The sequence below is a fragment of the Solea solea genome, chromosome 17 (genome assembly GCF_958295425.1).
Source record: "Solea solea chromosome 17, fSolSol10.1, whole genome shotgun sequence".
Classification (NCBI taxonomy): Eukaryota; Metazoa; Chordata; class Actinopteri; order Pleuronectiformes; family Soleidae; genus Solea; species Solea solea.
The window spans coordinates 23,771,833-23,795,598 of record NC_081150.1 but is presented as its reverse complement, the minus strand read 5'-3'; the positions used below and the strand labels follow the sequence as shown (position 1 = coordinate 23,795,598).

Below are 23,766 nucleotides of genomic sequence, written 5' to 3'. Positions count from 1 at the left end.
GTCTTTCACAGTTTAAACGTAACTTTGCAAAAATTCAAAATTCAAAAAAAAAAACTTTGCATGGTGTCTTCGCTCTGATGCTGAGACAACTCAGAATAGACCCTGGCATGGGCTTTGAGAGACTCCCAGTGCTGTTTCATTTCTTTGACAAGAATCTTCTTCTCCTCACCCATCACCCTATCGAAGACTTCTTTCTTCATGCTAAAATCAGCAGAACCTGTAATACATCAATATAAAACATTCAGACCACTGTTTATAGCATGTAGCTACAGAGATCTTTTCTTTCATACGCATGCATACTTTGTCAAAATGAAAATATGTCCATTGGAACACCTAAAAGTAAGTATGCTAGTGATGTAATGTGTATTCACTAAAGTACTGTGCTTAAGTATAAATTTGAGATACTTTGCTTTTTATGCTACTTTCTTCTTCTACTGCACTACATCTCAGAGGAAAATATTTTACCTTTTACTTCACTACAATTATTGGACAACTTCAACTTTTAATGCTTTAAGTATAATTTACTGATTTCACTGAAAAAATATTTGACTTGTGATCAGAGTATTTTTGCAGTGTAGTATCAGTATTTTTTACTTTGTAAATAGACTTTTAATAGCTTTTAAGTAAAGGATATGATCATTCTTTCACCACTAAAGAATATGCACAGTACATGAATACATGCATACCACTAATTTGCCATGGCCAGGGATGTTCTGTGTCCAGAATGCTATCCATGCACACCGCTTGCTCGGATGGAAACGAGACTGTTGTACTCTGCTACCATTGCCTTTAAAGTCATCTTCTGTTGCCTTATTTTACTGCGAATTCGATGTCGACCTTTGTTGCTGTCTGACAAACAAAGAACAAAGATAAACCCACATTATATATTTTAAATACACTAAGTCCATGATCTTGTTTAAGTTGCAGCTGCACAACAGAAGGACATTTCATTTGCCAAACACATTTGATCATAATAGATGTACTTATAATAACAAAACGCAACACGGTAAGTCGCTCCAGCGTTGGTATCAACTCAATCCAGTGCACTGAATGCATATATAGAATATACACTATATATTCTAACTCAATTTATTTTGGAGAAGTCCAATGCATTAAACATTTGTTTTTTGAACTGGATGAACATTGTAATTGTGAAGTGAGTTTGGAGACATTTCAGACTGTGATCTGAAAAGGCCTACAATGTTAACATACCATTTTTCCGATATAGGAGTTGAGCTCTCATCTTGATGCTGGTTGTGAGGGCCTCAATCTTCTTACACAAAGCTTGTGGTGAGCCTGGATGGTCAGTTTCTCCTGACAAAGTTGATTGCAGGTTGCTTCAACTTCAACTCAATTCAATTGTATTTGTATAACATATTTGCATCACAAATGTTTCTCCATGTCAGATAATGTTTCACATTCTTACCCTCTGCCCATTGTTTGACTTCTAGCACAAAATCTTCCACAGTTTGGTCATCCAGTTGATGCTGGGCTTTCAGGGTTTCCAGGTCCACCATCTGGATATTCAGAGCTTTAGATGTCTAAAGTACAGTGATAAATACATTGACATTTGACATTTCTGCTGGTTCCATTTTAAGGCAAGAAGTGTCAGCATGTCATTGCGTCCTGCAAGTACACAGAGATCAGACACAGACAGAGTTCTGTAAAAATTCACTTGTAATAATATAAATGTATTTTATTCTATATACATAATTATCATATTATTCATATTATATTATATATTATTATATTATTCTTGAATTTCCTTCGGGATCAATAAAGTATCTATCTATCTATCTATCTATCTATCTACAATTATATAGCACCTGCTTTTGACATATGCTTTGTTGTGACAGCGATCCTGGAAAGGAAAGCATTCCATTGCTCTACTTCCTCCCCTAGTGTTTTACCAGCACCTTCTTGGTTTGTCCCACTCCATCTCACCTGGGGAGAGGGACCCAAACAGAAAAATCAAGGGAAATTAGTACACCAAAGTAATGCCCAGTCACTTTTCATTTAATTAAAGCCTAATCAAAAATCTGTCAACCTTCCACCAGGTTTTGTGAAAATGAGAGGTAAACCTCATGAGTAAGCTTGTGTAGTGTATTTAATTAGATGAACACATTAACTCAGCAAAGTTTTGTCTTGAACGTCTTAAAGATGTACATTTCATTGTATTGATAAGCAAACAGAAGATCTCTCAGGAGAGAGTTATTTTGGGATTTAGATGTATCACCTATGACAGTTTACAACAGGTTCACAGCAGAGGTCGACAGGTCAGGCCTGGACACTGCCTTGTTTGGGCTCTGGTCAGCACAGAGAATGTATACCAATATAGTTTTAGCAACTATGTTTGTTTTTCAGGGACAAGGCACCTGGACAAACAGGAGACAGGTCTTTTCTGTCTATCACTAGGTGGCTTCTATATTAAGATAGAATACCTAAAATGGTTAAATGTGAGGTATAGGATGATGTCACAGAACCTTTAAAAGCATGGCCCTGCTCTTATGCGGGCAGAATTGTTCGGAGATTCGGCAGGAACATTCTCCCGAGCTGCTGCAGAAGCTTGGTCTGATGCCTGACTTGTAACCAAATAAAATCCCCTTTTGTTCGGTACGAGTCCTGTGTCAGCGAGGTTTCTTTCTTCACCATCAACTCATCACCTATCGTTCATAAGAAGGAAGGAGGCCTGACTAAAACACGACACTTGCACAACAAACATACATACACAGACAGGTGCCAAATAATATCCTCGACAAAAGAAGCTAAATCAAATAAGGGCTGTTCAAATTAACAACAATAACTATAATAATACAATTGTAAAATAATCTGTTAAGTGATAGTTAAACATTAGACATTGGTATAAATCATTTATGGGAATGCAAGTACTTTGATAAAAATGTACTGCATTGTACCAACCTCACATTTGAAGTCATGCGCTTTAGCATGTACAACAGACAGGAAGGGCCTCATATTCTGAAGGTGCTGGAGCTCAGAACAGTTGGTGCTTATCTTTTGCAGTTATGGCCAATATTTGCACACAACATCAATACAAAAAAAGGTGATGTCATGTTTGGATGCCAGCAGCTGCCAGCTGCTGCAAAAACATGGGGTATGCATATATTTCACCCCTAAACATATTAAGGGCAGCCAGCAAGACACCATGCATGCACACTGCCAGCTCCAGTCCCTCCTTATCCACCTCACTGCTTGATCTTTGGGAGGTCTCTGTGGCAGCTGACCACTCCCCACCACAATTACTCCTTCCAGTAACCTACATTGTAGAAAATCATAATTGACAAATAATCTCATCAACAGTCATTATAGGGAACGAACAATTACACATTTCTTTCAGGGGACAAAGAACAGATTAGTGTTAGCAGATTAACAACAATTAGGAATACAGGTAGATATCACAATACATGAGAGTACTGACAGACTATGTATTATAATATTATATTGACATAGAAATGAAAGTCTGCTGTTACATGTTTAGTTTTGCTGTGGATGTGATCCACAAATCTGGTCACATCTTCATCTTTTGCAATGAAGACACCGTCAAAGATGGCCCGCTCCTGAGATCTAAAAAAACAACAAGAAATAAAAAGACTTCAACCCTTTAAAAGGTACTCTCAACCAGTTGGTGGAACAATACTCTAAGTCACATCTCTACTGTAGCTGTGAGCAGTACGTCTTTTTAGAAAACCTGGTTTTCGTACGGCCACCAAAAATATTTGTGAGTGAGTAATATTGGTCAAGAAATTGCAGTTAATGTGACTTGTCCTGAATGTTGTACTTTTATTATGAACAGATGTCTCTACCATTTGGTAGAGGACTGTATCGGAAATATTGTACAGTCTAATTTAAAAAAAAATATATTGATTGTCAATGTTATTATAAGTGAATATGATTTCTTTTTTCTTGATGCATACCTTAAAGGTTTAAAAGGATAGTCGAGTATTCTGAAGTGAAGTGGTATAAGGTACTTATCTGTAGAAAGTGTGTTACCCTTCAGTACACAGTGTTCAGACAGACACTATCTTGGCACTACATTGTCTCAACTGTAGAACTTGCATATTTCTACACCTAACCCAAACTACAATACTGGATATTGTTTTTTTTTCCTTTTTTAGGTGGGCCTTTCATGTAGCAAAACCACATTTTTCTGCTTCTGCACAATACCGGCAGGGGGTGGGTGGTGGTGACCATTGTCTGCTGTAGGTAACTGACCATGGATAACTACCTCATACAACCCCACTTCAAAACACCTGAACTATATTTTTAACATGTCATACATCAAAGGTTATTTGCAATATAAAACACAATTATTAATTTTGCCAACAGTGTGGGTGTACATTATTGTATACCTTACAGTACTTTTGAAGCGGTAATGCTTGCGGTTTCCATCCACTGAGACAGCAAGCATTGCTGGGGTACAGGCAGGGCAGGTAAATTTCTCCTCTTTGCAGGTGGAATCAACCTCATATTGTACAGCAGCCCATTCAAAAAAGCTTTTTTAGAAGCTGTCTGATGAGATCTTCCCAGTCTATGTGCAAAAAAAGCACAAAACAATTTTTTAAACAAAAACCTTTCCATTTGTAAACACAAACATATTTATGACCTTGCAGAATGAAGACAGAAATACTTACTAGGCCAAAGCGAGCAGTCCGCTTCTCAAGCATTCTTAGATATGCCTGAAAAGACATCCCGGGTGATGCCATCTTCATGTCTTCAAATGTATAAAACAGGTCTGTCTCATAAATTGTTACAAAATGAAGGGTGGCAGGCCAGTATCCACTTTTTATCAAGTCATCAAGTCCTGCAGTCCAAGTTGCCTGGCATCCCTCGCAGGTTAGCTCAGGCATGTTGAGATCATACCGTCCTACAACATAATATTTACATTTACAAACAAGGTTGGTATGTTATATACTGTAAATCCAAGGGGTCCAGTAAAGCCTGCTGACTTGATAGGCACTATCAAACATTTAGTAATTTGTAAATGGCATGAATAAATAAGTGACATTCCCCCCAAAAAGGTTACCATGACAACCAAAATGAGCTAATTTTTTTCTTGTGGGAGTTGTTGAAAAATTGCAAAATGACCATTTATTGTGACCAAAGCAACTGCCTTCCCTTGGATCACCCTGAGTGCTTCTGGGGAACGACCACAGATGCTGACAAAAATCGCACTGAAAGACATTAAACATACAGTAGGTTACACTAATTCATAATTACTGACAGACACAAACTAGCTCAGAAAAAAGATGTGTGTAACTTACCACAGTTAGTAAGTGCCTTTTCAAAAACACAGGTGGTTGGAGACAATGGCTGGAAGAATCCAGCACACATGGCATCCCTGTTATGGAGGACTGAGGCTTTGCTGTGTCTGCTGATGTCACATTCAGCACAGAGAAAGGGACGTGGAAGGCAATCTCTGCATCTTATAGCCGCACAGTTGTTCCCACATTGGCTGCAGCCATTTGTTGCCACACTCTCCTTGGCAAGCATGCTATCAAGAAGATATGGTCTCTTTTCCCTCCATCTCTCAGAAAATAGAGCATTGCGAATGCTCCAATCCAGAGAAGCCAGAGGAGCTCTTTGGTCAGCTGAAGCTTCACTAAGCTCTTCATCAGAGCAGCTCAGGGCGTGTTGCAGATCTTGCAGAAGACATTCTATTACAATTGTAAAGGAAATACATGGAGTAGTTAGAAGGGGTTCAAGCTTGATTTTGTATCATATACATACAACTAGCAAAAACATGGACTTCATTGTTAGACAGATAAGAAGAGAATAATGTTATGTGACAGATATAACATATATATGCTTGGCAATTGCATATTAACAGGGAGAAACATTGTCATAAAGCTTGTTTTGGAGTCTTTGTTTTGTCCAATAGGTAATTTCGCAGATTCTAGGAAAAAGACATTATATACAGACCATCCATCATCTACCGCTTTATCCTCCACCATCTCAGCTACATCGGGCAATAGGCGGGTACACCCTGGACAGTTCGACAGTCCATCGCAGGGCCACACACACATAGAGACAAACAACCATTCACTCTCACCTATCCTATCTATCTATGGTCAATTTAGGATGTCCAATTTTTATATTTATATTAATCCCAATATTGCATGTCTTTGGACTGTGGGAGGACCCGGAGAGAACCCACACACACACGGGGAGAACATGCAAACTCCATGCAGAAAGGCCCTTGTTTCAACCGGGGCTCGAACCTGGGTCTTCTTGCTGCAAAGGCAAGAGTACTAACCACTACGCCAACCGTGTGGCCCTATACAGACCGTATTTAATGGAATACATACCAGCAGAGACTGTGTGTGAAGCGGTCTCTGGAGAAAGGCCACCTCTACTTTAGGGTGTGAGGGGAGACCAGTCTTACAACGGCGTTTAGCTGTAATGGAGGAAAAAAACATAAACACCTGTTAAAGCAACATATATTTGTCAAACACTGTCATTTGTTTTTAAAATAACTGTATGCAATCTACATTTATACTATATAGTATAGGATTCCTATTTCATTTTTTAGGTGGGGCGTGGGTGTTCTTTTGAAAAAGAGGCTACAAGAAAATTGTCAAGTAACTCATGTCAGCCAAATCATGCTTGCAGTAAAAAGCATTTCTTTATTTCTCAGGATTTGAGCTCCATCAGAGATGACACATTGATCTGACCTGGTGTTATTTAGCTTAAAATTTTGATAAATAACTAAAAAGTCTACTGATGATACTGTAGTACATTGACAGTGTGGCATGCTATCCCTGGCAATGGCCTACACTGACATTCAGGACTGAAACATTTTTAAATGTCCAGAATATAAAATACGAACCATGTCTGGGTTGCTTCAGTGTGACACTTGGCCTCATGGAAAGCGTGTTTCCATCCGCGTCCCTCTCCTAACGCAAGGTAATAGGTAGTTACTAGGAGCTAACTTTAGCTGATTAGTAAAAACGTCTACGTTAACTAAACTAACATGCCATGCTTTTGTTTTTTTTACAGAAAAATCATAAGCATATGTAAAAACTAAGCAGCCTTGTATTTACCCTGTGGTTGCATTTTAAACCAAATGCATCGTATGTGTCGATTACCGTGTTGTCCAAATTAAAGTGGGTCCGTGTCCAACGTTGTTGTCTCGTCTAGAAGATGACGCCGTCACGCAGCGGCAAAATAAAACGTGATATTTAAGCATCTAACTAACTTCATATGTTTGGCCTAATAATGCTGCTACATGATTGGTATTTATGAAATAGGGGGAAAAAAGTGTCTTTAGTAGCAGCATTACTCTTACTCGCACAATATGAAACATTTCTCTTCTGGGTTTATTTTGAAAGTGTAACCGTACGTTGCATATTTATTTTCCTAATTCCGTCCACCCGGACGTGGGTAAATGTGTTGTCGCTAACTTGGCAGTGCCACGGGCCCATATCAATAAAACATCCCTGAGCGTCCAAATGTGAAGCGAGAGGGGTACCGACAGCGTCACTTCTTGAAGCGTACGGCCAGTGACCGAGCTGCCGATTTTGACGCGTTGGGAATGAGAACGTGTTGGATAGAGAGGGTAGAGGGAGGCATTTATATCAAATACAGAACAGTGTTAGGGTCAATAGGGTAGGTATGGGACACAGGAGAGAGGAGGTTGTGATAATGAGGTTGAGGCTAGGGCACTGTGCACTGAATAAATCACTTAAATTGGCAGGGAAACATCAGACAGGACTGTGTAGGAGGTGTCAGGAAGAGGAGGAATCTGTGGAACATGAACTTTTGAGGTGTAGGGCATATGATGCAAATACAGAGGTGATGAATAATAATCTAAGGAAATTAGGGGATCAAGAATTTCATTTAAAGGAAGTAATGGAAACGAGTGAGAAATGTTAACAGGATGATTATGTAGGAGCAGCAAGTGTGCACCCTTGACGTCTACAAATGTTGCTGGAAACTGGCAAAACAGGTTCATTAAGGAGACAATCCTTTACTAGTCTCCCATAGAAAACCACGTCACCATAGTATCACGCAGGCTTGCTGTGATGACTCCGCCCACTTTGAGGAGGCGCTATGAAGTCATGGAAAACAACATTGCTGATACTAAACTGAGTCGAGTCGATTAGAGTTAGAACTGTATAAGTTTATGTGTCTGAGCGAGATCATTGTTCAGTGATAAGATCTGATTCTGTTAATATTTGACTGCAGTTGATGGAGTTGAGTGTAAAGTTCAGATCAGAGCAGTTATTTGATCACATTCATCACATTTCCTTCAGATAACACTTGAGAAAACTTTGGTCTGTGTTTTGTTCGCTGTTCAGCAGCAGAATCACTTCACAGACGTTCAGCAGCTTCATGACGATCATTTCCTGCCTTCACAAGGTAACAGAACTAAACTCATCTCATCACACATGTGAAAAAGAACTTTGTAACTGAGCAGTGTTGTTCTTGGCAGCCATTCTAGATTTAGTCTTAGTTTTAGTCTTTTGGACTAAAACGCTGATTAGTTTTAGTCATTTCTATATGTGATAGTTTTAGTCCAATTTTTGTCAAAATCAAAAAAGTTTTAGTCAGTTTTAGTTTTAAAAAAAAAAAAAAAAAAAAAAAGTATAGTCTTTTAACAAATCCATTTAGGTCAATAAGTATTGGAGATTACTGTTGGGCAGAAACCTTTAATCTCCATAATTCAACTTTTCAACAGTTTTTTTCATGAATTGATGCCGACTTCATCATACAACAGTGTCACACATAAGTTTGACATAAAATTTCCTTGCCAGCGGTGCGCCGCGACCGACTCTACTAAAAAAAAGGGGCGTCAACAAAATAATTTCGTCATCGTCATCATTGACGAAAACAACACTGTAACTGAGTGGACGTGATGTTTTTACTGTGAAGCTCATGAATGTCACGTCACTGACTCTTGCTCAGTGACTGAGGTTTTTACACAGAATGAATTGACCCTGTAGTGACTTAGAGAGGCCTAAATGTCTGGTGTAATACTGCAAACTTGTCTTATTATGGGATGTGAACATGTCCTGGTTCCTCTGAATGTAAAGAAGGCCCAACCCTTTTGAAGCAGCTCTGCTGACACAGTATAACATTAGGTCAATATGGTCCACCCATGTTAGCAGAACTTGTAATGAGCGAGTTTTATTCTCCCAGCAGGTGGCACTCGGCTATGAATCAGATCAAGGCCAGTAAAGAGGAAGCTCCGCCCTCTAAAACCACTCTGTGTGAGGAACATGAGGGTCAGAGGTGAGATGAGGATCTCATGGATCATGTGACTCGTCTCCATGTCACAGCTCAGTGTTTTATTTACACATCATGTGTTTGTAGGAGGATCCATCAACAGAGATCAGTCTCTGCCAGACCTGGACCCAGCTGTGTCTCCATGTCGAGTGACTGGTCCATGGATGAACCATTGAAGTTCGAACAAGAACAGAGGTCAGATGATGGAGGGTGGAGGTCTTCACAACAACTCAAATGATCCACCATGTAGCACCAGAGACACCTAATATTTGAGAATTCAGACCCAGACCCATGCAGACCCAAGACATTCTGGACCCAAGTCCCAAACGGACCCGTCGCCATTTAATCTCAGATCTGGAGCCATGAAAAAATAAGAAATGTTGAATAAATGTGGAACATTCCTGGCTCACATGCTTGGGTTTGGGTAAAGTGATCTGACTGAAGTTGTGGAAGTCTTAAATGTGTTAATCAGTGTAGTGTTTGACACCATCTGGGTCACACTCAACCATTTCTGACACAAACCTGTTTTCCTTGTGTCTCCTGATACTGTAGATCATTAATGAGATCAATCACAGCAGATGTTGTATTTACATGTCATGTCCTGTGTTAGTAGGAGGATCCATCAACAGGGACCAGACTCTGCTGGAGCTGGACTTGGACCTGGACCCAGCTGTGTGTCCATGAAGAGTGACTGGTCCATGGATGAACCTTTGAAGTTCAAACAAGAACAGAGGTCAGATGATGGAGGGTGGAGGTCTTCACAGGTCAACAACTCAAATGATCCACCATGTAGCACCAGGGACACCTAATATTTGAGAATTCAGAACCAGACCCATGCAGACCTAAGACATTCTGTACCCAAGTCCCAAACAGACCCGTCCCCATTTAATCTCAGATCTGGACGCATGAAAAAATAAGAAATGTTGAATAAATGTGGAACAGTCCTGGCTCACATGCTTGGGTTTGGGTAAAGTGATCTGACTGAAGATGTGGAAGTCTTAAATGTGTTAATCAGTGTAATGTTGGACACCATCTGGGTCACACTCAACCATTTCTGACACAAACCTGTTTTTCTTGTGTCTCCTGATACTGTAGATCATTAATGAGATCAATCACAGCAGATGTTGTATTTACATGTCATGTCCTGCGTTAGTAGGAGGATCCATCAACAGGGACCAGACTCTGCTGGACCTGGACTTGGACCTGGACCCAGCTGTGTGTCCATGAAGAGTGACTGGTCCATGGATGAACCTTTGAATTTCGAACAAGAACAGAGGTCAGATGATGGAGGGTGGAGGTCTTCACAGGTCAACAACTCAAATGATCCACCATGTAGCACCAGAGACACCTAACATTTGAGAATTCAGACCCAGACCCATGCAGACCCAAGACATTCTGGACCCAAGTCCCAAACAGACCTGTCCCCATTTAATCTCAGATCTGGACCCATGAAAAAATAAGAAATGTTGAATAAATGTGGAACAGTCCTGGCTCACATGCTTGGGTTTTGGTGAAGTGTTCTGACTGAAGATGTGGAAGTCTTAAATGTGTTAATAAGTGTAGTATTTGACACCATCAGAAAAACACTCTTCTTCTCTTTGGTGGACCAATGTTGTTTTACTGTCTCCACTAACTGCTTTAGCCTGTCCTCAGCTCTGAATACGTTTCCAGCAGTAAATCTAGTCAGAGTCCGTGATTGGTCAGGGACTCATCAACAAGCCTCCCTGATTGTGTCTTTGAGACTTCACACATAACAAACACTAGAGACTGTCCTTCAGGGACTTTTGTCTTCAACCTGTCAAACTCATGTCATGTGAACTTGGCTGAAGAAGAATCGTAGGTGCAGCACATTGAAAACCTCGTAGAAACAAATGCTTGTTTAGTAAATGACACTGAATCTTTTCTCCTCAGAGTTGATCAGCAGAGGACAGAGGTTCTCAGTGGTCAGTCTGTCCAGCAGCATGGAGCAGACCTGGACTCCATTTTTAAGGTGTGTAAATGTACAAACATGACACTACTGTTAATACTGAAGCAGAGTCCTGGTCCTGACAGTCTGGATGTTGCTCTGTGGACCTGCAGGACTTCACTCTGTCACTGATGAGCTGAAGTTAAACTTCACATGTTCTGTTCCAGCTGCTGGAGGAGAACATCATCTGCTTTGTTAAGAACGAGCTGAAGAAGATCCACAAGGTTCTGGATACAGATCATATAGAAGTCTTAGAGAGTCAGAGGGAGGATGAGGAGGAGAAGAGCAGCAGAGAGGCCTTTCTGAAGATCACAGAGGACTTCTTAAGGAGGATGAAGCAGGAGAAGCTAGCTGACAGTAAGAGGACTTTTAATGTGAAAGGAAGAACATCTTATTTTCTCAATGATCCACTCACTGATTTATTTTCTTGTGTTCTGTCAGAAATCAAGCTTGTCGACGTGAACTCAAATCAAACCTGAAGAAGAAGTTCCAGTGTTTGTTTGAGGGTGTGGCTAAAGCAGGAAACCCCACCCTTCTGAATGAGATCTTCACAGAGCTCTACATCACAGAGGGAGGGAATGGAGAGGTCAATGAAGAACATGAGGTCAGACAGATTGAAAGAGCTTCCTGGAAACCAGACAGACCAGAAACATCCATCAGACAAGAAGACATATTTAAAGCCTCAGCTGGAAGAGACGGACCAATCAGAAGAGTGATGACAAAGGGCGTGGCTGGCATTGGGAAAACAGTGTTAACACAGAAGTTCACTCTGGACTGGGCTGAAGACAAAAGCAACCAGGACATACAGTTCATGTTTCCCTTCACCTTCAGAGAGCTGAATGTGCTGAAAGAGAAGAAGTTCAGTTTGGTGGAACTCATCCATCACTTCTTCACTGAAACCAAAGAAGTAGGAATCTGCAGGTTTGAAGACTTTAAGGTGGTCTTCATCTTTGATGGTCTGGACGAGTGTCGACTTCCTCTGGACTTCCACAACACTGAGATCCTGACTGACGTCACAGCGTCCACCTCAGTGGACGTGCTGCTGACAAACCTCATCAGGGGGAAACTGCTTCCCTCTGCTCGCCTCTGGATAACCACACGACCTGCAGCAGCCAATCAGATCCCTCCTGACTGTGTGGACATGGTGACAGAGGTCAGAGGGTTCACGGACCCACAGAAGGAGGACTACTTCAGGAAGAGGTTCAGAGATGGGGAGCAGGCCAGGAGGATCATCTTCCACATCCAGACATCACAAAGCCTCCACATCATGTGCCACATCCCAGTCTTCTGCTGGATCACTGCAAAGGTTCTGGAGAACATGCTGAAAACCAGAGATGGAGGAAAACTGCCCAAGACCCTGACTGAGATGTACATCCACTTCCTGGTGGTTCAGTCCAAAGTGAAGAAGGTCAAATATGATGGAGGAGCTGAGACAGATCCACACTGGACTCCAGAGAACAGGAAGATGATTGAGTCTCTGGGGAAACTGGCTTTTGAGCAGCTGCAGAAGGGAAACCTGATCTTCTATGAATCAGACCTGACAGAGTGTGGCATCGATATCACAGCAGCTTCAGTTTACTCAGGTGTCTTCACTCAGATCTTTAAAGAGGAGAGAGGCCTGTACCAGGACAAGGTCTTCTGCTTTGTCCATCTGAGTGTTCAGGAGTTTCTGGCTGCTCTTCATGTTCATCTGACCTTCATCACCTCTGGAACAAATCTGTTGTCAGACGAACCAACAACGAGCCAGTGGTCCATACAAACAAACAAACCTGAACTAAATCATCTGCACCAGAGTGCTGTGGACGAGGCCTTACTTAGTCCAAATGGACACCTGGACTTGTCCCTCCGCTTCCTCCTGGGTCTTTCACTGGAGAACAATCAGAAGCTCTTAAGAAGTCTACTGACACAAACAGGAAGTGATTCACAGACCAATCAGGAAACAGTTGAGTACATCAAGAAGAAGATCAGTGAGAATCTGTCAGCAGAGAGAAGCATCAATCTGTTCCACTGTCTGAATGAACTGAACCATCGTTCTCTTGTGGAGGAGATCCAATGGTTCCTGAGATCAGGAAGCCTGTCCACAAAGACACTGTCTCCTGCTCAGTGGTCAGCTCTGGTCTTCATCTTACTGTCATCAGGAAAAGATCTGGAAGAGTTTGACCTGAAGAAATACTCTGCTTCAGAGGAGGCTCTTCTGAAGCTGCTGCCAGTGGTCAAAGCCTCCAACAAAGCTCTGTACGTGGATCCGTATATAAATATTAATAAGACATATTCTAAAGAGCACAAGACAAACACGTTTAACCTTTTGTTCATCACTGTTTTCTACCTCAGACTGAGTGGCTGTAAACTCACAGAGAGAAGCTGTGAAGCTCTGTCCTCAGTCCTCAGCTCTGTGTCCTCTCGTCTGAGACACGTGGACCTGAGTAACAACGACCTGCAGGATTCAGGAGTGAAGCTGCTGTGTGATGGACTGAAGAGTCCTCACTGTTCTCTGGAGACTCTCAGGTTGGTGCTCAGCTGATTTATATGGACAATTCTACTCTGAGTGTTTTTTTAATTGCATATGTGAATAGATTTTCTTGAACTCCTCCTCAGACTAAGTGGCTGTAAACTCTCAGAGCGAAGCTGTGAAGCTCTGTCCTCAGTCCTCAGCTCTGTGTCCTCTCGTCTGAGACACGTGGACCTGAGTAACAACAACCTGCAGGATCCAGGAGTGAAGCTGCTGTGTGATGGACTGAAGAGTCCTCACTGTTCTCTGGAGACTCTCAGGTCAGAACTCTGACTCAGACTCTTTGCTTCTTTAGGTTCTTGTTGATGAAGATTTTTTTTCTGAATCACTGAGTTCATCATATCTTCTTACCTCCAGTCTGTCAGGTTGTCTGGTCTCAGAGGAAGGATGTTCTTCTCTGACCTCAGCTCTGAACTCCAACCCCTCCCATCTGAGAGAACTGGACCTGAGCTACAATCATCCAGGAGACTCAGGAGAGAAGCTGCTGTCTGCTGGACTGAAGAGTCCTCACTGGAGACTGGACACTCTCAGGTATTGTACTCCTCCTCCTCCTCCTCTTCCTCTTCCTTCTCCTCATCTTCCTCTTCATGATCAGCAGCAGTATTAAAACTTGTCAGCAGGTTTAGGTTGAAGATGTCCTGTTATGTTTTCCTCTGTCAGTGAGTATAACCAAACATTAGTGACACTTTTTAAACACCTGTTGTTCTTCTTCTTCTGGCTCCTCCCTTTAGGGGGCGCCACAGCAGATCATCTGCCTGATAGATATTGTTCTTGTTTGACAATAAACTAGAAAACTAGAAACAAACACTAGACTCTGGTGAGAACGAGTGAATGTCACGTAGTTCAGCCTGAGAAACGACCAGAACCATGAACTGGACCGATCATCTGCACAGAGTAGCAGTATCATGTGAGAAGTCCTGGTACTGGGTACAGAACAGTCCTGGTCCACTTCAAACAGCCTCCTGAAACTGTGGTCTCTGGTTCTGCAGACACCGTCTTCTCTTTGAAACACACCAGTCCTTGTAGTTCATCATTGTGTCCACCAGAGTGCGTCATTAAGACAACAGTTTGGACTCATGTTGGACAGAAACTCATTCAGACTGTTTCTTCCTCCAGGATGGACCATGCTGGAGAGCAGAGGTTAAAACCTGGTCTCAGGAAGTGTAAGTATGGATTTACAGGAAAAAACAACATATCAGCTGATCATCAATAAACTGCAGCTGTGTCTCGTTGTCTTCATCAGATTCATGTGAACTGGAACTGGACACAAACACAATGAACAGAAAACTCAAACTGTCTGACGACAACAGGAAAGTAAACCTTGTGAGAGAAGATCAGTCGTATCCTGATCATCCAGACAGATTTGAGTTCTGGTTTCAGCTGCTGTGTAGACCTGGTCTGACTGGTCGCTGTTACTGGGAGGTCGAGTGGAGAGGAGATGTTTATATATCACTGAGTTACAGAGGAATCAAGAGGAAAGGCAACAGTTCTGACTGTTTGTTTGGAGATAATGATCAGTCCTGGAGTCTGATCTGCTCTGATGGTCTTGGTTACTCTGTCCGTCACTGTGGGACACAAACACCCATCATGTCCTCTGTCTCTCACAGAGTATCAGTGTATGTGGACTGTCCTGCTGGGAATCTGTCCTTCTACAGCGTCTCCTCTGACTCACTGATCCACCTCCACACCTTCAGGACCACGTTCACTGAACCGGTTTATCCTGGGTTCCTGGTCTGTCGTGGTTCCTCAGTGTCTCTGTGTCCTCTGTAGGACATGAAGAGACAGCAGCTTCAGTGGTGGACGAGGTCAAAGCTCGTCTCAGTCATTCTTTGTTGAAACCATCAATAAATAAAGACTTAAAAAATCAACATGTCTGTCATTAACTGAGCCGCCGTCCTGCGCTGTGAGCGCCCCCTGCTGCTGAGAACCAGCCTGAAACACACAGGTTCACACACACTGAGATAAAAATAACAAAAAGTGAATGTTTGAAAGTGAAATTAAAAGATACAGAAAGTAAAATCAATTAAAAATGAATAAATGCTTTATATAAAATAAAAAGAAAGAAGTCAAAATAATATAAAATAAAATTCAAGGTTTTCAATCAAATAGAAAACAAAGTAAATAAAGATGTTAAGAGTTTGACTCTTTGTCTGAAGAACATCATCTTCTCACTGATGAGCCTTTCTGTCCCAGCATGCACTGCTTCTCCTCCTCCTCCTCTTCATACTGCCTGACAACAGCGCCCCCTGCTGCGTGTGAGCAGAACAACAATCAAAGTTAGGGGAAGGTAAATTGAAACACACATGAGCAGATTATGCCATGAATGAGGAAGTGTGGTTTCTGCTGTGATGCAGGTGAAACTGAGTGTGCGTGACCTCAGGATGACCTCTGTCCTCCTGCTGCTCTGTGAACGACAGCGAAGAACGTGTCCACAGTGACAGGAAACTCATGACACTCAGAGGGTTTTTGCACTTTCCAAACATCATCAGTGTCTGTGGTTTCTGTGGCTTAATGAAGAATGACATTTTCAACATCAATAAAAACCACATAATATCACTTTAATCTACTTTGTTGTGTTGATGACGAGGTACTGACACCTAATACAATCTATGTCAGATTAAATCTACGCTCTTTTAGGTCATAGATTAACAGCTCCATCCACTCACTCTCCCACACCAAAGCCTATAGAGAAAACCAGTGATTTTAGCTGCGGGGACACAGGAGCTGCTGGTCCTCTGCTGCCTCGTGTGGTCACTTCGTGTCTTTTTAGCGTTATATCAAAAAAAAAGGAATTATTTATTTACAAATGTAGGGTAAATGACAACAAAATTGATGACCTGAGATCTACGTTAAGAAGAAGAAATATGAGGACATTTTAGAGGTCCTCATTTCTCTGACCATTATATGGTATTCTGGACTCTCCAAACATGCTCCCAGACTAAAAATCTCCAAAGTCCTAAAATGTCACAATTTTTGTATATATATATATATATATATATATATATATATATATACATACATATATGCATACATATATTTATATATATAATGTTTATAAAGATATATATTTATATATATATATATATATATCTTTAAGATATATATATATGCAAAGTAGAGGTGGGTGAGAGTGTAACAAGTCAGCATAGGACGGTGGTTTGCAGGATGAATCTGGTGACAAGGAAGACGAAGAGGACAAAGGCAGAACAAAGGACAAAGTGGTGGAAGCTGAAAAGAGAGGACTGTTCTATGGTTTTCAGGGAGGAGTTGAGAAAGAATCTGGGTGGTCAGGGAGAGCTTGCAGATGACTGGACAACTACAGCTAATGTAATCAGGGAGACAGGTAGGAGATTACTTGGTGTGTCGTCTGGAAGGAAAGTAGATAAGGAGACTTGGTGGTGGAATAGGGAAGTGCAGGAGTATATAAAGAGAAAGAGGGTAGCAAAGAAAAAGTGGGACAGTGAGGAGACTGAAGAGAGCAGACAGGAGTACAGGGAGATGCAGCACAAGGTGATGGTAGAGGTGGCAAAGGCAAAACAAAGGGCGTATGATGACTTGTATGCTAGGTTGGAAAGTAAGGAGGGAGAGAATGATTTATACAGGTTGGCAAAACAGAGAGATAGAGATGGGAAAGACGTCCAGCAGGTTCGGCTGATTAAGGATACAGAGGGACATGTGTTGACAGGTGCCACAGAAGTAGTGGGAAGATGGAAAGAGTACTTTGAAGAGCTCATTGCTTTAAGAATGCTGGTAGAGAAATACAGAGAAGGTCAGAGGGAGCTGCATTGTGCCTTTGTAGATCTGGAAAAAGCCTATGACAGGGTGCCAAGAGAGGAACTATGGTACTGTATGAGGACGTCTGGAGTGGCAGAGAAGTATGTTAGACTGGTGCAGGACATGTATGCTAACTGTGAGACAGCGGTGAGGTGTGCTGTAGGTGTGACAGAGAAGTTCAAGGTGGAGGTGGGACTACATCAGAGTTCCGCTCTGAGTCCCTTCTTGTTTGTGGTGGTGATGGATAGACTGACAGATGAGGTTAGACAGGAATCTCCATGGACTATGATGTTTGCAGATGACATTGTGATCTGTGGTGAGAGCAGAGACCAGGTGGAGGAAAAGCTTGAGAGGTGGAGATATGCTCTAGAAAGGAGAGGAATGAAGGGTTAGTCGCAGCAAGACAGATTATATGTGTGTATATGTGTGTGAATGAGAGGAACCCAAGTGGAACCATGAGGCTACAGGGAGTGGAGATAAAGAAGGTGGAGGATTTGAAGTATTTAGGGTCAACAATCCAGAGCAGTGGAGATTGTGGAAAAGAGGTGAAGAAACGTGTTCAAGCTGGTTGGAATGGGTGGAGAAAAGTGTCAGGGGTAATGTGTGATAAAAGAGTATCAGCCAGAATGAAAGGAAAGATATACAAGACAGTGGTGAGACCAGCGATGATGTATGGTCTAGAGACAGTGGCACTGAGGAGAAGACAGGAAGCAGAGCTGGAGGTAGCAGAGATGAAGATGTTGAGGTTCTCTATGGGAGTGACAAAGATGGATAGGATCAAGAATGAGTCAATCAGAGGAACAGCACATGTTAGATGTTTTTGAGATAAGGTCAGAGAGGCCAGAATGATATGTTTGGTCATGTACAGAGGACGGATAGTGAGTATATTGGTAGAAGGATGCTGGGGTTGGAACTGCCAGGCAGGAGGTCTAGAGGAAGACCAAAGAGTATGTATATGTATATGTATATGTATATGTATATGTATATATATACATATATATATAGAAATATATATATATATACACATATATATTTAATCCACTTAATTCACTCATGTATTAAAGACATTTGAGATGAATGCTGCCACACACTGCATGTTTGGTTACTCAGCAGTCAATAACACAGCCTCTGATTGAGTTGCTAAAGTTGCTAATAATCTACAGTGTAGGATCTATCATTGTGAATGTATTTTATAAAGTCTGCCATGGTAAATAACGGTTCATGGCTTGATTTTAAAGCTTCTGAAACGTAGACCGCACTGGCACTCTTGACGATCGTCCCATCCAGGAACTTCAGTACTGTGGAGATATCCATCTTGGCATATACAAGATGTAAGTTTTAACAATCCCCATTTGAGCTAATTGGCTAACAATTAAGGTGATGGACACGCTGTAAAACTAACCAAACAAACGTTTTTCTTCATTTTTATCTACAGATACAGTTGTCTAAGATGTTGTCAACAGTTTGTTGTTACCCTACAATAGAAGATGCTGGTAGTTATTGACATAAGTCATACATATGTTCAGTCGTCAGGTCCTCATATTGTTTAGCTGTGAAAGACATGACTGTGTGTTTGGTTTGACGTCCTCATATTGTTTAGCTGTGAAAGACTTGACTGTGTGTTTGGTTTGACGTCCTCATATTGTTTAGCTGTGAAAGACTTGACTGTGTGTTTGGTTTGACGTCCTCATATTGTTTAGCTGTGAAAGACATGACTGTGTGTTTGGTTTGACGTCCTCATATTGTTTAGCTGTGAAAGACTTGACTGTGTGTTTGGTTTGACGTCCTCATATTGTTTAGCTGTGAAAGACTTGACTGTGTGTTTGGTTTGACGTCCTCATATTGTTTAGCTGTGAAAGACTTGAGTGTGTGTTTGGTTTGACGTCCTCATATTGTTTAGATGTGAAAGACTTGAGTGTGTGTTTGGTTTGACGTCTTCATATTGTTTAGCTGCGAAAGACTTGAGTGTGTGTTTGGTTTGACGTCCTCATATTGTTTAGCTGCGAAAGACTTGAGTGTGTGTTTGGTTTGACGTCCTCATATTGTTTAGCTGCGAAAGACTTGAGTGTGTGTTTGGTTTGACGTCCTCATATTGTTTAGCTGCGAAAGACTTGAGTGTGTGTTTGGTTTGACGTCCTCATATTGTTTAGCTGTGAAAGACTTGAGTGTGTTTGGTTTGACGTCCTCATATGGTTTGACCCACTGACTGTAGAGTGTGTGTGTGTTACAGTGTCCCCATATTGTTGGTAAGTATATCATTTACAATGATAACAGTTTCTATAGAGTCTGGAAGAATAAGTCCAGATCCTCATGAAACATGTGTGGTTATGTTTTATAATAAGTTCTGCTCTGTATGTTATAGTACACAACATATCTGACTGTGTACTGTTGTGTTTTGTTGCAGACATCAAGTGTTGAGATTGTGACTAATTCAGCAGACCCTGAAGTCAGCGATAGATCCACTGCATCCTATGAACAGGTGATTACACATGTATTTTTTTCTATTTGGAATATAATAGATATCTCAGTTTGGTCCATTGCACCATTAAGTACTGTATTAAAACGTTAATTACTGTATCAGTTGATGTAAAAATGTCCACAACATTAATAATCTCATTACTTTACATCTGATTCTTAATTGGGACATCTGAGAGGAAGCCTCTGTCTGCAAAATCTGAAGCGACACCATTCTCATTGTGAGAAACGTTATGATGAAGCCAAAATAAAAATCTTTGAGAGAGAGAGGCTTAGGACTTTGTGTCTGGCAAGCAGAATGAATTATTCTGTGGGTAAATAATTTAGCTGAAAATATTTTATTTACAAAAGTAGCTCATTCAAAAGTAGCTATTGTGTTACACTATTTCTTGGTCTCTTTCATATCATACATTGCAAACTGAAAACTGTTGTGCAAGTAGTGATTACTGTCCTATTCAATGAATTTTGATAACTGTATATTGTTAATAATGGTTTTCAAGGTTGAACATCCCTCAGTCCATGATGACAGACTTCATGTTGGAGACTCCTCAAGCTGTAGGTGACTAGGTAATCTGACACATTAGTTACCCATTAAAACAAAATTAGATTGAAAATATTTATTGTAATTGTTTGTTTTTAATGGTTCATCAAAAGCCATGTTATGCACACTGTAATGGTTTCAGAATGATACCCTTGCTATTAATACACACACAGTGGAGAGATTACAGGTTCAGAAAAGCCTAGATGTTTTAGTTCATCACCGATAAGCAACAGTCATAGTTCTTCAGTAAGAAGGTGCAGTGCCGATTCATCGGAGAAGTTTCCGAACAATGACAGCGCTATAAAAGTCTCACCATTTAAAACATCCGGACAAAAAAGCAAGTACAACAAGAAGCAATATTGTTTCTATTGTAAAAAGCCCATTTCTAAATTGGCAAGACACCTTGAATCTGTTCACAGTAATCAGCCTGATGTTGCAAAGGCTCTCAGTTTTTGATAAGAAATCTCACAAAAGAAGAGAGTTGTTTAGGTGTCTTAAGAAGAGAGGAAACTTTGACCATAATGCTACTGTGGCAAGTGATGGTGCTGGAGAATGGGTTCCTTGTCGAAGACCTTCATCAGCGAAACAATTTGATCATTTCAGTCATTGCAAATATTGTCATGGAGATTGCCTTTGGAGACACGTAAGAAGGTGCCCTCAGAGGTCAGTTGAAGACTTTCCCACTGGGCAGAAGAGGATCCGACCCGACTTACCAAAACCTCATGAAATTCATGAAGCTGTTTGGAAGATTGCCTGTGAAATGAACCAGGATGAGATTTGCTTGGTAGTAAGGAGTAAAGGAGAAATTATTCGCCTTGGCGAGTCATTGTACAATGCAAGGAAACCACATGAGAGAAGGAATGACTACATACGCCAAAAAATGAGAGAGATGGCAAGGTTATTGATAACAGCTAGAGCTACAACACCTTTGAAGTGCACAGAAGACCTTGTCATGCCCAGTAATTTTCGTCATGTGATACAAGCAGTCAGAGCTGTTGCTGGTTATGAGTTGGATAGCAACTCATACAAAATCCCATCCTTGGCTTTAAAACTGGGGCACAGTTTGGCCAAAGTTGCTGGCATTGTGCAGTGCAATGCAATCATTGAAAATCGCCATGAAGTTGCAGAGTTGGCCAAGCAATTTGCCACTCTCTATGAGAAAAAGTGGACAGAGTCCATTTCAGTTGCTGCATTGGGTACACTTCAACAAGCCAAATGGAATAAACCACTGGTTTGACTATTTACTCAGGATGTGACGTTGATGCACAGGTTTCTTGCTACTGAGTGTGCAAAATGCATGAAGGACCTAGAGGAAAAACCTGACAGCACAAGCTTTGGTAATCTTGCTAAAGTGACTTTGACGCAGGTAGTACTTTTTAACAGAAAAAGGCAGGGGGAAGTTTCAAAAATGGAGCTGCAGACTTTCACATCCCAAAACCGTACACGGTTGAATCCTGACACTATGATGGGCCTTACTGAGCTGGAAAAGAATCTTGCAAAGCACTTTGACAGAGTTGAGATTCGTGGTAAAAGGTCAAGAATGGTGCCTGTGCTTCTTACACCTGATATGGTCGCTGCAATGGATCTGCTTATAAAAAACAGAATTGAGTGTCAAGTCCACGCAGAGAATGTGTACTTATTTGCACGCCCAGGTGTTCTTTCCCATTACAGAGGGTCTGATTGCCTTCGCACCTACGCCAACCAATGTGGTGCAAAAAACCCAGAGGCACTCACGTCAACAAGACTGCGGAAACAAGTCGCAACTTTGTCCACAGTGCTCAACCTAAAAGGAAATGAAATGGATCAACTTGCCACCTTTCTTGGCCATGACATCCGTGTGCACCGAGAATTCTACAGAGAGTACACTGCAGCTTGCAAAAATCAGCAAACTATTGATTGCAATGGAAAAAGGAAAACTGTCTGACCTGCAGGGGAAAGGGTTGGATGACATTGAGATCAATCCTGAAGGTTAATTTATTTTCATACATCATTTTTATGGCGTATCATACACTTTCATTAGTGTATCATTTATGTGTGTTTATCCTTTACTTAAAATACTTTTCTTGACTGTGTTTTACTCAATCAGATGAAGTAGCTATAAGTGATTATAATGATGATGACTCCAGTGAAGAAACCATCAGTCACCTAGATCAGCACATAGGTATTGTGACATGAATATTTCCTGGTTAGACCATTGTCTCTCTACAGCTGATGCTCACGCTTCTTTGGCACACATGGAAATCTTATACAATGTATCCACCTATCACATTCCTGTAAAGATGGTCATCAGATCTGAGTACATACCTGCAACTGTAAAATGTGCAAATAATTCTAATCTTGGTTAATTGGACTGGTCTTCTCTTTCATGTGAAGACATTGCTTCCTACTGTAAATATACTGATCAGTTATTGAGCAATATATGTCTCTCTAGAGAGGCACTCATATGTAAAAACAGTAATTGTACAAATACCAAACATAAGACAGATATTTCTGCAATGTATACTGATATTGTCTCAGCTTTACTTGAAGCTAGTAAGCCTCGTCTTAAGCACATAAAGAGAGGAAAAGTTCGGCCTGGTTGGAATACCTATGTGGCTAAATTTTATGCTGAGGCTCGTGAAGCCACTAAATCCTGGGCAATGGCTGGTAAACCAAGACAGGGGCCCATTTTTTAATATAAAAAGAGTACAAACACAAAATATAGATATGCAATACGTTTCATTAGTAAAAACGAGCAATCTTTGAGGGCTGACTCTATGGCCAAGAAACTTTTAGATAATACTAATAAAGATTTCTGGAAGGAGGTGAAATGCATTAATAACTGCAAACCCTCCTTACCATATACAGTAGATGGAGTCTCTGGTGCTAGTGCTATTGCTGAGCTCTGGCGAAGGCATTATAGTAAATTGTTTAACTGTGTTCAGACCAGAGGTGGCGCTAGACTTTTTCGTTGTCTGTCATTTTGACTGACAGGGTCATAAAGATCCCGTCATAATCAATTTTTACCGGTCACTTTAAATGATAATAATGACATATTCAATTGCATTGTTCATATTGCAGTGGAATATGAACAGTTAACCTGTGGCCTAAATGCACAGACGCACTCCAAAGCCTCCTGTCCATAGCTCTTTAACACGCTGTCTGCACTACAAGGATAGCGAGATGCATTGAGTACGGTGTCCAGGTCAGAAATTATGCTCAGATTCTCCGATGGGAATCTTTGATTTGTCGCACAACATTTTTCTATCCGCCCTCCTC

At 41.1% G+C, this 23,766-nt stretch overlaps 1 protein-coding gene across 1 annotated transcript; it reads left to right on the top strand.

The window, feature by feature from the left end:
• Positions 1-10,773: 10,773 nt before the first annotated feature.
• On the top strand, positions 10,774-14,861 carry LOC131443324 (NLR family CARD domain-containing protein 3-like). The gene is made up of 5 exons (XM_058612847.1): positions 10,774-10,781; positions 11,657-13,444; positions 13,541-13,714; positions 13,805-13,978; positions 14,076-14,861. The coding sequence occupies exons 1-5, from the start codon at positions 10,774-10,776 to the stop codon at positions 14,323-14,325; spliced, it is 2,394 nt and encodes a 797-aa protein (XP_058468830.1). The 3' UTR covers positions 14,326-14,861.
• The last annotated feature ends 8,905 nt before the right edge of the window (positions 14,862-23,766 follow it).

Coding starts and splice junctions, on each gene's coding strand:
- LOC131443324 (XM_058612847.1), top strand. Junction 13,445..13,540: donor AAAGCCTCCAACAAAGCTCT/GTACGTGGATCC, acceptor TTTCTACCTCAG/ACTGAGTGGCTGTAAACTCA. Junction 13,979..14,075: donor TGTTCTCTGGAGACTCTCAG/GTCAGAACTCTG, acceptor TCTTACCTCCAG/TCTGTCAGGTTGTCTGGTCT.